This window comes from Aptenodytes forsteri, unplaced genomic scaffold, assembly GCF_000699145.1.
Source record: "Aptenodytes forsteri isolate BGI_AS27 unplaced genomic scaffold, ASM69914v1 Scaffold209, whole genome shotgun sequence".
Classification (NCBI taxonomy): Eukaryota; Metazoa; Chordata; class Aves; order Sphenisciformes; family Spheniscidae; genus Aptenodytes; species Aptenodytes forsteri.
In genome coordinates this window covers 4,203,203-4,217,844 of record NW_008795034.1, presented here as the reverse complement: position 1 = coordinate 4,217,844, position 14,642 = coordinate 4,203,203, and the positions used below count along the sequence as shown (strand labels likewise).

Below are 14,642 nucleotides of genomic sequence, written 5' to 3'. Positions count from 1 at the left end.
CTGAGATTTCCATCTATTTATCAGGAATGCTTGTTGATGTTTCCAGTTGAGGAAATAAGGTTTTGGGGTTTTTTTAAGTGTTTATTCCTCCCTAGACTGCATACCCGTTTATGAGCCCCACCACAACGCTGCAGCCTGGGTTTGAGCTTTTTATTATTTGTGCTTTCTTAGGTAAAAGTCAGGAAAGATTACTGCAGAATAGACCTGATTAAATTAGACCTGACCATCATGGAAAGAATGAGCTTTAATCTTACTTCCTTCACCTCTTACTTAATTCCTTCCTTATTCACAGTGGATTTCTCTCTTATTCACTTGAATCGGAATTGACGACTTTGCTTTAAATTCAGAGGTGGGCCAGATTTCTGTTTCCCCCTACAAAGCCCAGCACAGTTCCTGTTTTTCCAGGCCCTTTTACCAATGCACATTCTTTGTTCCAGTTATTATCCAGCCTGACCTCCTACAGACTAACTGGCCGAGTGTTGAAAAGCATCCTCTTTACATATATTAATCTGTTTTCCAACATTCTAGTAGCTTTGCCTAAAGACCAGGTCATGCTTTCTATAAGCTCCCGGGGTTGCGGTTGTTGTTTGTCCCCTGAAAGCAAGGTATGACGCTCGTGCGGGTGGCTTCCCCAGCACCACTCACTTCTGGTCACAAGAAACCACATTCATCAATAGGAAGGGAAAATACCGAATCAGATTATTGGGCCTTGCCCTGCCCCAATGTGCCCAGATTTTTGTACCTTCATGGATTGGCAGACGGTCACTCCAGATTTAAAGCGGTGTAAAAGGGCAGGTCTTGCCCTAATGTCTGCAAAGATACAAGACCCACTGGAAACGTTACCTCTGAGCTAGGCTGTGCAAACGCAGGGCATTTGGGCCAGTTCTGTTTTAAGCATAGCGTAGCCTTCTCCTAAAAGTAGGTTAAAAAAAATCACCCATTTGTAAGTTAGCTTTGCAGCCTAATTTTGATCTCTCGGAAGAACAACAGTCTTAATTAACTTGATCTGGAAAACAGTAGTTCCCAAACATTATGGTTGTGACCTCGGTTACAGTCCAATGCCTGGGACCAGACCAAATTTAATAGCAGATTAAACTGAATTGGTTAGATTTATCACCTTGCTTACACCGGCTGAAACCTCAAACCTGGTTGTCTCAGGGAACGGTCCCCACTCTCCCACAACTTCACAATCATGCTATTTATTTGTATTTAATAAAGTTACCTATAAGACCATTCTCTGAGCATGTGGAAACAACTTACAGCTTTAGGTAAATACAGAAAGATGTTGACTTCCTCACGCTTCCCTGAACAGCCCTTTCCTCGAGCCAAACCCAAGGTAAATAAGCTTTTAAACTAAGCCCATTGGACTAGGTAGGTACAAGCACCTTCGCTGATAACCACCGCCAGTTCGAATCACGAGATACTAAGACAAATCTCAGATTTACATGAGACAGATGTGTGTTTCGGGTCTGAAAGTAAACACAGGCACTGAAACCAATGGATATCCACGGGAAAACGTCATGTTTAGGGTAAGGCCGCTGGAATGTAAACAGCAGGGCTGGAATTTAAGAGACGACTGCAGAAGTATGTATCCTGCATAGTTTGATACAATATCAGATATATACTAACCGCATGAGGAAAAGCAGCAGGCTTGCTTACAGGCATTCAAAATGAAGCTTCGTAAGAAAAACCCTGGATCTCACTGCAAATTCAAGCAGTTAACATCCAGTGAGGAGAGGAGAAAAGCAAACAAAAAAACCAGACACTGTGTTGTACTTTTTTCTTTTTATAGAATTTTTACAATATATTTCTCTTCATTTGCATATTTTACCCACATCTGTAGCTTTCTTTTTACATGTTGAACTGAACTGGAATAAATCTAAAGGTCTGATATATTTTAAACAACTGATAAAAATTGCAAAGTAGTAAACCCGTAAGAAAAGAAATTATAAAACTCTCTTTTTAAAGTGTTTAATGAAAGCAAGTCAAATGTATCATTAGGAACAATATGGTTTGTTTTAAACACATCATAAGTGAGGCAGGCAGGACAACTTTTTTTGTTTTTTTTTTTTATATTAGGCACATTTTTTTCAGCATACCTGTTTTCCAGACAGTTTTATACTATTCAATAGTATCATCCGCATCCACTTGGAACTGCTGCAGGATTTTCAAAATGTGACTGATCATGAAGATTCATTATTGGTATTCTCTTCCTCTTTCTTTAAAACTATCCGAAGGAGAAGGGAAAAAAAAAAATTAAAAAAAAAAAAAAATCAGTGTTTCTTGTCTCTTAAAAAATCTGTCATGAATGATTGAGTTGTAAGGCAGCAACAGATTCAGTGTCAACTCAGGTCACAGTCCTTCAGTTCCATCTAGTGGGTAGAAATTATATTTAGTGGACACTGTTCCTAGACAGTCCCTTCAGGGCAAGATGACTGACTCACAAGGCCAGTTACTGCTGGTAGAGTAAGTTAAGTGGTACACCTAGTAAGGAACACTGGCCACTCCTGCGTCATCCTTGCAGCCTCATGTCTTCATACAGAAAACAAAAAGACAGTCCAACAGAAAAAAATGTGAATATGATAGAGCCATGACAGGTTCTATGAATGGTTTATTTACAGTCTTCATCCCTGATGTGAAAAAAGAAAAAAGCCTTCTTTGACTAAAACAGGCAGATCTCAGCAGCATGCTACATGCCTTAGCAAATCAGCCCGTTGCATATCCTTGACTGCTTAGCCACGGATTCACACTGAGGCAGTGAATAGAAAGTCGTACTGCTCAAGAAAAGCAATTTCAAAATGCTCACCTGTCCCATCGATACGACTCCCTAAAGTAGACTTAAGAATGTCTCGTTTTGGTGGAGCAACTCCCCGTTCCCAGAATCTGTTCATGCTATTAGAAAGTGTGAAACGGTTGGTTCCTCAGGGATCTCTCAGACAGCCCTGCAGTGAGACTGCAAACTCAAATACGTTACTCGGATGTGGGAACAAAGTGATCCCTGCATTAGAGATACACCACAACTTTGGTAATTCCCTTCCCATCGTGATCTCATTCAGAAAGGAAGGAGGGCTTTAACCTTCAACTACAACATACTCGAGGAGGGGTTTCAGAGCAGTATCCCTCCGTCTGCTTTCAGTCTTTGATAAATAGTATGCTTTTCCTGAATACTGGCATTCTCATTTGCTAAGAGGGCCGCTCCATTCCTGAAGGCATGGCTTCAGCATAGTGCTTCTTGGTCTTCAGTTTTAAGTCTTTCAGGCAGAATAATCACATTCTGATTCAACCTCATCCCCTGAAGAAGCATTCACTTTGCACTCACCTGGCTGAACAGAAGTGAAAACATCTTTAACTACAGCACTAGAGGCCATCCAAAAAAAGGGGATGTATTCCTGCACAGTTCCCTCTCAGAGGGAGATTGGACCACCCTTAAAATTCCAGCCCCAGCTGATAAGACCATCAATTCAGAGGTCATCCCCAAAGCGGTGCTCCTGTGCACGTTGCACACTGCTATTTAGGCACCACCCACCTTTTGGACAAGCAAGGTCAATAAGCATGCTCCCTTCTGACAGAGCCACTGCCTTTATACAACCTGCATCCAGTTACTACTGAAGCTTTTGGTTGCCTTTTTTTCATATCCTAATGTTGAGGTGAGGAAGGGAAGAAGAAAATAATTAGCATAAGAAGTTCTCTGAATTCATACTTGACAAGACCAGCTCTACATACTGTGTAACGGTATACAAAATACACCCCCAAATCCTTCTATGTTCTTTTTAACTCTTTGGAAAGGGAATAACCAGCGTCGTTGAGCAGGAAGAAAGCCAATTTATTTCAGCATAGAAGGTCTGCAATTCATTCCATGTTCACTAAGAGTAATGCAGTTATTGCTCTATAAGAGAAGACTGGATCGATCACTAACCCCCACCCTGAGTGCTGGGAGTCCGCGTTCCCAACATTGCCGAGAGGGACCTCCTAAGCCACTAGTATCGAAATAATTAAAAGAAAGAAGCCTCATGAGTAATTTCTTGTACAGATGTGATCTTTGAGAAACATGTAAGTTCCTCAGTTCTTCGTACTACCACTGCTTTGTGAATGGAGGCCAGCCTTTGCTCTCTGCACTAGAATAATGTACTATTTAGAATAACACACTGGAGATAAATTAAGGTAAGAATAGATGATCCAGCTGATTGAATCAAAGAACAGGAGGAACATTAACCTCTCGCATGAGGATGCTCTGAAACTGGAATCCTTTAACTGCTATGCAAATCACCCAGAATTTGTTTTACAACCTGTAGTTTAGTAAGAATTAAAGTTCTTTTCCTTGGGTAGTAGCCTTCAAAGCAAAAGCAAACATGGCAGGATTCAAGCGTGGACCATTTCTGCATCAGCCCACCAGATTCTGGTTTGCCTATTTCACTTCAATGACATATGACACATGCTGCTGATGACATCACTCCGAGTTCAGCAGTATTTTCAAAGCTGTCACATTCCATCAATCAAGTTTCCTTGGGAGCAGACGATACCAACGGGGGAGCCTTCCATTCTCATACTTCAGCTACCTTCTTTCGTTTACTTCCTCGGAATAAAAAAAAAAAAAAAATATTGTTCGGTTTACTCTAACATGCTACAATATGTGCATACATAACTGTAGGCGACGCGTGAGTTACTTCAAGATGTGCTTTTTCATTGAAGTGCGCTTTTACTTTTACAAATTCTACATCAAGGTGGAAGGAAGGAAGGAAGGCAGGCTGCAGAGTGCTCATACACTGAAGCTGAAGGAACTTTTCCTGAACGGAGTTAAGATGTTCGTTCCAACGTCCTATGGACAAACTACTTTATCCCATGCACTCCGGCCTGAGCCAGTATTAAACATTCCAGAAACTTGTTGATTTGTTCGGATAGTTAATGGCAAGGCTGATAGCAGCAATGTTTTTCAGGGCCTAGAAGAGAGAAGGAAAAACAAAGTCACGTCAAAGATTCTCCTCAATCCAAAACTGTAAAGAAATCCTTGTATGAAATTAAACAGAAATAGATAAATAACCATCCTGCTTCTACCTGGTCATCTCCTGGTAGCGCAGTAATTGTCGTGCATCCAGGCAGTTTCAGCAAGGCAACTGCATTTCCAGTTGCTGAAAGGCCAGCCCCCTTCCCCATTTCCATGTTTTGGCAGTTGAGAGGTCAATTGGGTAAAACAGATATACCCGATTACACCCAACAGGCAGTTTGTGGCACCTCATCCGACTGTTAAAGGAGAACAGCACTTGTGCATATTTCATTCACAAATTTCAGAGGCCTGTCACGGTATCGTAAAGCCCAAGTACGTTCATATCATCTATTTTATAAAACTCCACTGGGCAATCAGATATCACTATTATCTCTGTCTGCCAGAAAAGTATCACAAAACCACGTCTCTGGGGTTGTGCAATCTTATTACCTGTGCTGTGCAGCGATGAAGATGATCTTCAGTGTTTAAGGCAAGCAAATACTCCTGTAGAGATCCAAGCTCCTGCAGCCAGAAAGCATTCAATGAACACCAACGTTTCTACCAAAGATATCATCCTACTAATTGACATTAAAATGCTGATCATTACAGCAGTCCCCAAGAAACAAAGGTATCAGAGCTACACACAAGACTCTCCTGCATAGAACACAGTTTGCGACCATAGAAATCAGTTCATTACAGACTGTTCATATGTAATGTTCAAAATCAACTCAAGGAAAACCACAAATACCTTTAAATTAATTATTAAATCAGCATTCCTCTCAGAATAAAAAGTGGCTTTAGGGCCTACTGCCTTTATCGCACATGGAAGAGTCATGACTATTACTTAAGGTCCCACGATGGATAAGGCAACGGTATGCCCCTCTATTAGAATTTGCTACCAGACTCCACAAGAGAAAGCTGTTAATGTTTCTGAAGCATTTAATGTTTCTAAAGCTCTGATGAAGGAAAACTGCATTTAGTTTAACACTGAACTACGTATCATTCCCAGCACTGGGGAGAGGAGGGATACAAATACAGGAACTGCTTACGGTAACTCTGTTTTCTGTAACAAAGAAGAGTTCTGCAAGTGCACGATGAAGAGGAAGGAGAATACCGGGCTTGGTCATGTCATGACACAAGTTATTTTCCATATGGGTGAAAAGCTGCCAAAGTGGCTTCAACAATGTGAGGTCACAGTCCCTGAAAAAAAGTAATTTAAATGAAATAGTGATGAAATAGTGAGTAACCATGATCTTATGTCTGTTTCTGGGGGGGGGGAACAAACAAACAACAAATTTAAGAGAACAAAAACATACAGTTTTGACAGATGTATAAATGAAGGAAGAAACACAAGAAGTATTTTAAAAATCTGAATTCGGTCAGGTGTTTCAGCACAATGAATTTCATTCTGAATCAGTGAAGTGGAGAAAACCTCATATCCATGAATGTCTAAATGACTTTTCTAAAACTGAGTGGCCTCCTGAAATGAGGACTTTACAATAACTATATACATCACTTTGCTAAATGCTCTAGCTCCACTGCTTGAAATTACACAACACCGAACTACAGCACTGACCAGGTGATGCCCTTGTATAGGGCAGATAGACAAAAATTGATATATAGCTTTACAAACAATTCCAACCCTGCCTCCCTCCTACTCCTGAGTTAAAGCTAGCTAACCCAAATGTCACTTATCATACAGATAGGATGACAAATATCATTCAGTAGAGGGGAGAAGGGGGAAACTCAATTTCAGAATCTATCATCAGATTAACACAAGAAAAATATTAAATATTATAAGCACAGCAGAGACTTGATCTTTTAGCAATTCAATTTGTTGTCCACATGACAAAGCAGAGGTTTTCTGATGAAAAAGACTAAGGGAACTTGAAAAAACAATAAATCCGTGATTACAAGCAATACCAAAATCAGTTTTTCAGACTTGGATGCAGATCGGTGAATTTACATTTGAATTTGAATCTAGAATTTAAAGTGAGTCAAGCAACAGTTTTATGTAATTGTCCATTTTTATTACTATATGTGAATATACTTTTTGACTTCTCTTTATCAAAGTAAGCTAGTAGGATGCTGTTATTTTCATGATTTTGCTTGGTCTGAACTGAAAGGACATAACAGAGATAAGTGTCAGCGTGCCAGCATTGTTGTCTTTGTTTCCAGCATTTCTATTGAGTTAATGTGACTATACACATTTGCAAAACACTATAAAAGCTCAACATTTTTTTGAACGTGTATTTTCATAAGAAACACCCATGTCATACATACTTAAGCATTAGCACACCTATCCCTTCTAAAACTCAATTACAGGCTTAGTGGTACAACTAAAAATAATAATTTAAAAGTTATTTACTTCATAGAGAATCAGATCATCGTTTCACCAGTTTATTATTCCATCTTCACCTTAATTCTGAAGTACAACTAATACAAAGAGAATAAATTTCTAGAAAATTAATTGAAATCTATTTTTTGTCCTGTTTTGGGGTGATATTTTTTTCTTTACAACAACATTTGCATTCATTGGACCTTTTTTAAAAGCCAAGAAAGAAGAGAAAATGTTTAAAAAAAAAAAACAACAAAACTTACAATAAGTTTCTGCTATCAAGGCACTGTGAATTTTATCCAAAAGGCAAATTAAGAATATCTACTTCAAATCATGGTTTTCTGGCTTCAAAATAATATCAGCTTAGTCACTTTTTCTTCTACCCTTTGCCTTTTCGTGTACAACATAGAGCAGTGCACTTACCTCTGGGCGCTGCACTGCACTATCTTCAAGAGCAAGTGGATAGCCTTCAAACGCTGGTGACCGGTCTGACGGCATGCTACCCCGACCTGCCATTCCCAGATTTTGGCCAGTGGGAGGTGAGGAAGTACCCTTTCCTCAGACAGCATCTGCTTTAGAATTTCAAACCCTGGGGGGGAAAAAAAAAAATTCACACAGCTGTTACTTTTGTAGGGACCCATTCTGTTCATATATTCAGTTTTCTCTTCTCCATATACTAAGTATTGCTCTGGCAAGCAAGAAGAATAGAAGAAAGATACCAAACAAAAATCTGAGATAGGTGAGGAAGTACCCTTTCCTCAGACAGCATCTGCTTTAGAATTTCAAACCCTGGGGGGGAAAAAAAAAAATTCACACAGCTGTTACTTTTGTAGGGACCCATTCTGTTCATATATTCAGTTTTCTCTTCTCCATATACTAAGTATTGCTCTGGCAAGCAAGAAGAATAGAAGAAAGATACCAAACAAAAATCTGAGATAATTCTAGATTACATCCTGACCTGGCAAGTCTTTTCTGGAACAAAACTTAGATAAAAATTAGAAAGAATCCTACCCGAAATTAAAGTTTTGCCCAAGTAAGGCAAACAAAACACAGGTCCTCACTATTATGTGATATGCAGTAGAGTTTTGCTGATTGCAAGTCATCCACCAGCTTCAATTTTGTTAAAAATATTTAAGCTCTAAAATAAACTAACAAAACCTTTCATGCTATATCTAGAAATTAGATCCAGAAGCAGCCTATTTTAATGGATAATTACTTTTTAAAAACACAATTACAATTATTTCTGTTTCCAATTACGGCACCTTGGAGTGTTTACTAAATCCTGTGTGTAATTACTGTCATATGATGAGACTTTGAATGCAAATAACATAATTGTTATCTCCAAGCCTCCGTGAAGATTTGGTATTTCTAGCATAAAGACACAGCAAATAACAGACATCAGTCAAGTTTCAACTTGAACAAAACTAATCACGTTATTTCCAAAACATTGGAGAAAGCGAAATTCTAAGTTAAAAAAAAAAAGGATGACCACAAGTCTGTCAAAACTCAGCAAAATACCTCCAAAAGTAGTTTTTCGGATCCATTCTGAGCAGTGCTTACCTGTCTGAAACCTTCCAAGATGACCTGCTGTCACTGTAAACTTATAACCCCACTCCGTGTTACTCATGTCAGAAGTAAATCGGTAATAGAGTGTGTCTCCTGTGTACAAGGGAAGGAAGAAAACCCAGCGTTACTACCTTCTGAGTCAATTTTGCTATCACAAACACAATTCAAATGAAAAGCCTGTCATTAAAATAAATTAATCCTAGATACTGTCATTCAAGAGAGGTGATCTTTTACTTTTTGGTGATTGTGAAATGCACAAAACAGTATGATAAACAGGAGGCTGAAGCAAAATGCAGAATGGTTTCCACTGTATAAAAATACTTGCAAGGATAATAACTCTTACATTTTTGTCAACTACGTAGAACAAGAGGGAGTTAAAGAAACTCTATACTGTACACAATTAAACTTCACTTTTCCAATTGTGTTATGGATCAGTTATGATTTATGAAAAAAGAACCTCTACATAAGCAGCCAAGTTCACAGTCCATTGTTAAAAAAGAAAAATGTGGAAGTAAAGTTGCACTGCTCTTTCAGGTCAGAAAATTAAATTGCACACTTTTGCTCTAGGGAACAAAATTGTTAAACTTAACCACTTAAAAGTAGAAAAACTATCAAAATATTTGGCCATTTTATCATCAGGCAGTGGAACATTCAGGAAGTTCTTGTCACTGTAGTATCTACAGCTTCACAGAGATAAACACTGGTAGTTAGCTGTAATGCTCAACAAAGCATATCCTTCCCTATTGTGCTCTGTAGTATCAGATCTGGTTAAAACTTAAGAGTTTCCTTCAGTTCCATGAAAAATCCTATCACCCTGGGACAAACACGCTATTTCTTACTGGGAAGCAGAATTTTCAAAATTTCAAGTGGAAGACAAATTTTGAAAACATTTGTTAGGACTAAAAAAAAAAAAAAAATTCCAAAAAACTGTTCCCCTTTTCATCACAAAATGGAGCAATTGCTCTGTCCTACTCCTAGGAGTCTTGAGAAAGCCCTGCCATCAAAGGAAAAGCCCAGAAGCCTTCAAATGCCTGGTTTCAGCTAAAGCCTGCTGAGTGAAATCAAGAGCCTTAATCCGGAGAGCCTTGGCTGGAAATGAAGTTTCACAAGGTGAAACTCAAGTTTCACAGCCGAGGCTGCTCCAAAACAATGGGCCTCAAAGTTCAGTTTCTTGGCAAACCTCTGCAACTATTTGAGAAAAGGAGGACAGAAAGAAGTTCATAAAAATCCAGAATATTTCTACAGAGCACACATTTGTGTCTAACTAGCACCTTGTAACCCAAACTGCTTTGCTAAGAAAGTTCCTAAATCTATTTACAGCGACCAACAGTACGTGAAGTCAAAAGCTCCCTGCAATGCCGCAGCGCTCAGTGGGTTAAAACAACTTTACATAAGAAGCATGGGACCGTGCAGTCCTTTTGCTACTGTGTTATCAAAAACGTGCTTAGAGAATACAGACTGAAGTTGTCAGTCAAATGACTGACTTTTTTTCAGCTATGCTCTGTGGCAACGACTGGAGACGAGGCATCGGCACACGCTATTTGCTCTGAGCACTAGTATAGCACAGAGACAAGCGATAAGCCTATCTGTTTTGGTTTTTATTTTTTTAAATGTGCTTCCTGTGGAAAGTAAGACAAGGCAGAAACAATGTAAGTGAATATCGTGCAGAACAAGGACTGTGTTGGAACAGAATCAAGATCAAAATTTGTTTCCAGTAGCTAAGTGCATGCTTTGACCGAGGCGTGGAAAAAAAAGGTCAACTACCAGAACAACAGATAAGCTTACTTTTAAGAAACAAATGCAAGAGCAGCACGTCAGAGCAAACAGACTGGGACAAGAAAAGGATTTTTTTTTCCCCACACACACACATCTCAGGAACATCCGCATTTTACTGTCATCTTTCAGTAGTTTCTCTCAAGAGTCCTGGATACCAGCGATATCCTACACATTTGCACTTAAAAACACTGCATATTCACCTGGAAGCTCAAAATCATTCCATTTCTGTGGAGATCCACTGAAGCTGTGCCGATCCTGCTGGAAATCACTGCTGCTGGACATGAGCAACTCATCACAGCCTTCTTCTGTATTACACTGGGAGTCAAATTTGATTGAGAGGTAGATAGCACCGGGAATGTGAACTTTATCCTGAGAAATAAACACACAATCTTTGTATACTGTCATACCATATTACCAAGAAGCTACTTAACTTTCACCACACAAACAAGGGAGATACAACAAATATTACATCATCTCCATGGGGAAAAAAAAAATTCTTTGTTATTTTTATCGGGAACTAATTTAACAAAAGTAAAACACGGCCTATTGTTTGCATTAGTTGTTAAGAGTGTAAAAATTAATTGCCAGCAATGCTTTGCTTTTTTAAAAGTGGTAATCGTTGCTGATATTGATCTCCTTGCGAGAACCTAAAGGTTTATACACATTTTAAAAATAAAAATCAGAAGAGTCAGAGCTGCAGGGAAAAAAAAATCCCAAGACTGCCCAGAGGCAGTAATTACTTACCAAACTATATTAGGAAAATGCTTTCAAACAATACCAAGAAAAGAAAATCAGAAACTGTTTGTGTCAGGAGAAGATAGCCTAAAATGAGAAATACAAGAAAAAAAGACTCCACTCCTAGCTTTCACCTAAGAGCGCAAGGAAGTAACAGGCCAGCTGAAACAGACCTTTGGATGAAAGGGTAGAAATATTTGCTCATTAAGGCCCTGAAACCATTTAAGTATATGATCTGCTTCAAACACATGTAATAAAAACATTTAAGTTATGCACTTTTCACATGATTGAATTAGGACTACATTAAAGTGCCTTATTGAACACATTTCGTTACAGGGCAAGGCCTCAGTCATCTGGCATCAGCATCTTCAAAAGCAAGACTGAATAGGTTATTTCACAGGTGCTTCAGGCACAGAAGTCCCACGGGTACACACGTGAACATTGTGAGACTTCTGCTCCAACCACCTTGACGTTTTTCAACTAGCCTTGAAGTCATGCAAATCCACTGCACTGCAATACATGTATAACTTGCCTCAAAATTAGTATTGTTGTTATAAGGATGTTTAGATTCACGCATCTGGACTGCCATTCCGGGTTCCTCCATGAACTGGCAAGCTGTCAGTGCCATTGTTCCCAGCATGCTCTCATTGCACCCATGCAGTACTTTCTGTAGAATCTGGGGAGGAGCAACACATCATGTAAATACAATTTGCTATCAAAACAGGATTTACAAACTTACATGCTGATGACTGACACAAGAGTCATTTCTAGCCACACAGTATTTCAGAAGAGAGAATCGAGCTACTAGCAAGAAACAAGACAAATTCACAAATGATGTCTACAAGTGTCATCTCCATAAGGGCAGAAGATTTTACTCTGTCCTCTGTTCCAGATCTTTCAGTCTTTACCTGATAAAAACGTGAGAGCTATTAGCTACATCTCTCTCCACAACTGCTAGAATCAAGGCTAATCCACAGAGTAATTAACAGTAAACGAAAGCTGTAAACAAGGACGATAATTTTAAAACGACTTTGTTAACATACTAAACAGACCCCTTTACCTTCTATACCTACAGGTTTTGATTTGAACAGAACGTGTCATATGTTTTAGCCTTCAAAATGAACAACTCCATGGATAAAAAGGAACAATTAACTGTCAGTTAAGTGGCTGTAGTGTTTGAAAGCACTAGATGCAAGAGCTGTGTCTTTGAAAATACAAATAAATTCCATTTAATCCATCAGGACACACTAAATGATAATTCAGAACAACCTTAGTCTCCACTTTTTCTTATTTTTCAAAAGTGCACAAAAGCTCTGAATCAGGAGTCCTGCTACTCGAGGCCCTTTCCAGGTCATTATAGCAACCTATTACATCTCTTCACCTGCAATTTTCTCACTCCTCCTATAAAGCATAATAGTAGCTCAGACCAAAAAGTTCATCTCCAAATCAGCCAAAAACTGATTTCTTGGGGAAAAGGAGTTTAAAAAACAAAGGCAGTATGTAGCATAGTTCCCTGAATGCATTCTTTGCCTCCACACACCTGCGGAATAGCCTAAGACAAAGGCTACGCTTTTGTATTTAATGGGCCTTGACAGATTTTTATTCTATCAGCTCATCCTGTCATTTTCTGAACCTATATAAACACTGTAGCAACAATTTCAATGACATACTGTGTCAAGAACCAGTTCTTTTGGTTTGTCTTGGACCTGCCACTTATTACCTTAATCTGACACTCCTTTGTTTTCTTACTGGGAGGGCCAGTGAATAATACTTGCTGTTAACTTTTGTATGCTGCTTACTGTTGTAAAACCACAGAGAAAGAGGAACAGACTTTTTCATTACTCCTCCTCCCTCAATGCCCCCACAGGGCAAAGATCCAGGATGAAGAACACTAGCTGCTTCCTCATACTGAAGTTATTCCATGGCCATAATAATCCCTGCCACCCTTCTCCGGACCTCTTCCAGTTGTACTGAATCTTCTTTTTTTTTTTTTCTTTTTTTTTTTAATGAGATGAGGGAGTCCGGTCACATGCTGTAGTCCAGATGCGAGCATATTATTGGTTCGGTGGCACACCGATGCCTTCTGTTTTATTTTTTAATCCCCTCTTTGAAGATTCCCAGCACTTGATTTGCTTTGACTGCTGTGAAGCATTGAGCTGACATTTTCATTACAACATTCTATTATAATTCCAAGATGACTTCCACCACGGTAACAGTCAGCTCATCAATGGAGTAGCAGCTATTACAATATACACACTGAGATCTAACAAAAAGCAGCTTTCAAAACAGACTGCCTATTTTACCAATTTCTCTGTAAGATTTATTTTCCCATCTAGCTCTTTCATAACTGAAAGAGCTGTCTCCACGGAGCTAGTTTTCCATTTTCTGTTAACAAAATCAGTACATTAAGACACTGACAGATTCCAACTGCTTTTTCAGAACCAATTTAAATTTTGGAGTTTCAATTTAGTTTAAAACAGGAACTGCAAGTATTTTTGTTAGTCAGTCTCGTGACACGTAGGCACAGGGCTTGTTCACATGCATAAGTGAAATCCACTTACTTTTTCCCATAACTGCTTTTCCTCTAGCTGCATAAGCATGTCCAGTATGTATGTCATATGGGCTGGGCCACTAAGATCTAGGATTTCCTCATTTATTGCCACATCATCTGGCCACTCAGCTAACAATGATGCCAGCACATGCCTGGCATAAAGAACAGCAGTTGCCTCATTTACACGATACAGGTAGTCCCTCACAGCCTTTTTACTTCTAGAATCCAGCTCCTTGTGCAGGAGTATTGAACTCTTAGTGCGACGTTGCTTGGCATAACTAAGCTGTAGATCACTCTCTGTGTTGGTTATCAGTTTCTGGGCGACCGGATTGGTTTCTTCTGTTGCTTTATCACAGAGCGCAGGCTTTGACTGCAAAAAAAGAAATGTAAGTTTGAAAATAGGCTCTCAACAATTTACTTCCTTATGTTTGGATATCTGACCAGTCCATCAGACTGCAAGCTGAATTTACAAATGAATTTGTCTTTTACATACTGAAAATCAGACGCATCAAAGAACACAAAAGTGTGATCTCTCACGCACCTACAGTGACAGAATTCCTCAAAAAGACTGTTTATGTCAACAGACTTCACCATACACTGATGCATTCATGACTGTACACACGAGCAGAAACAGCAGTTAGAATTCTAACCAGAAGCGTTAATTTAAGCTGACCTACAGAGGTAAAGCAACAAAG

General features: G+C 39.1%; 1 protein-coding gene across 1 annotated transcript in view; it reads right to left on the bottom strand.

Annotated features, from left to right (window-relative positions):
• Positions 1 to 1,770: 1,770 nt before the first annotated feature.
• Positions 1,771 to 14,642, bottom strand: part of ZZEF1 (zinc finger ZZ-type and EF-hand domain containing 1) — a 59,046-nt gene continuing 46,174 nt past the window's right edge. Inside the window, exons 47-54 of the mRNA XM_019471308.1 lie at positions 13,958 to 14,317; positions 11,929 to 12,072; positions 10,862 to 11,030; positions 8,880 to 8,978; positions 7,743 to 7,908; positions 6,031 to 6,181; positions 5,432 to 5,503; positions 1,771 to 4,937 (exon numbers count right to left, since the gene is read on the bottom strand). Coding sequence (XP_019326853.1) covers positions 4,863 to 4,937; positions 5,432 to 5,503; positions 6,031 to 6,181; positions 7,743 to 7,908; positions 8,880 to 8,978; positions 10,862 to 11,030; positions 11,929 to 12,072; positions 13,958 to 14,317 — 1,236 coding nt within the window. The 3' untranslated portion in view covers positions 1,771 to 4,862. The remainder of the gene's footprint in view (positions 4,938 to 5,431; positions 5,504 to 6,030; positions 6,182 to 7,742; positions 7,909 to 8,879; positions 8,979 to 10,861; positions 11,031 to 11,928; positions 12,073 to 13,957; positions 14,318 to 14,642) is intronic.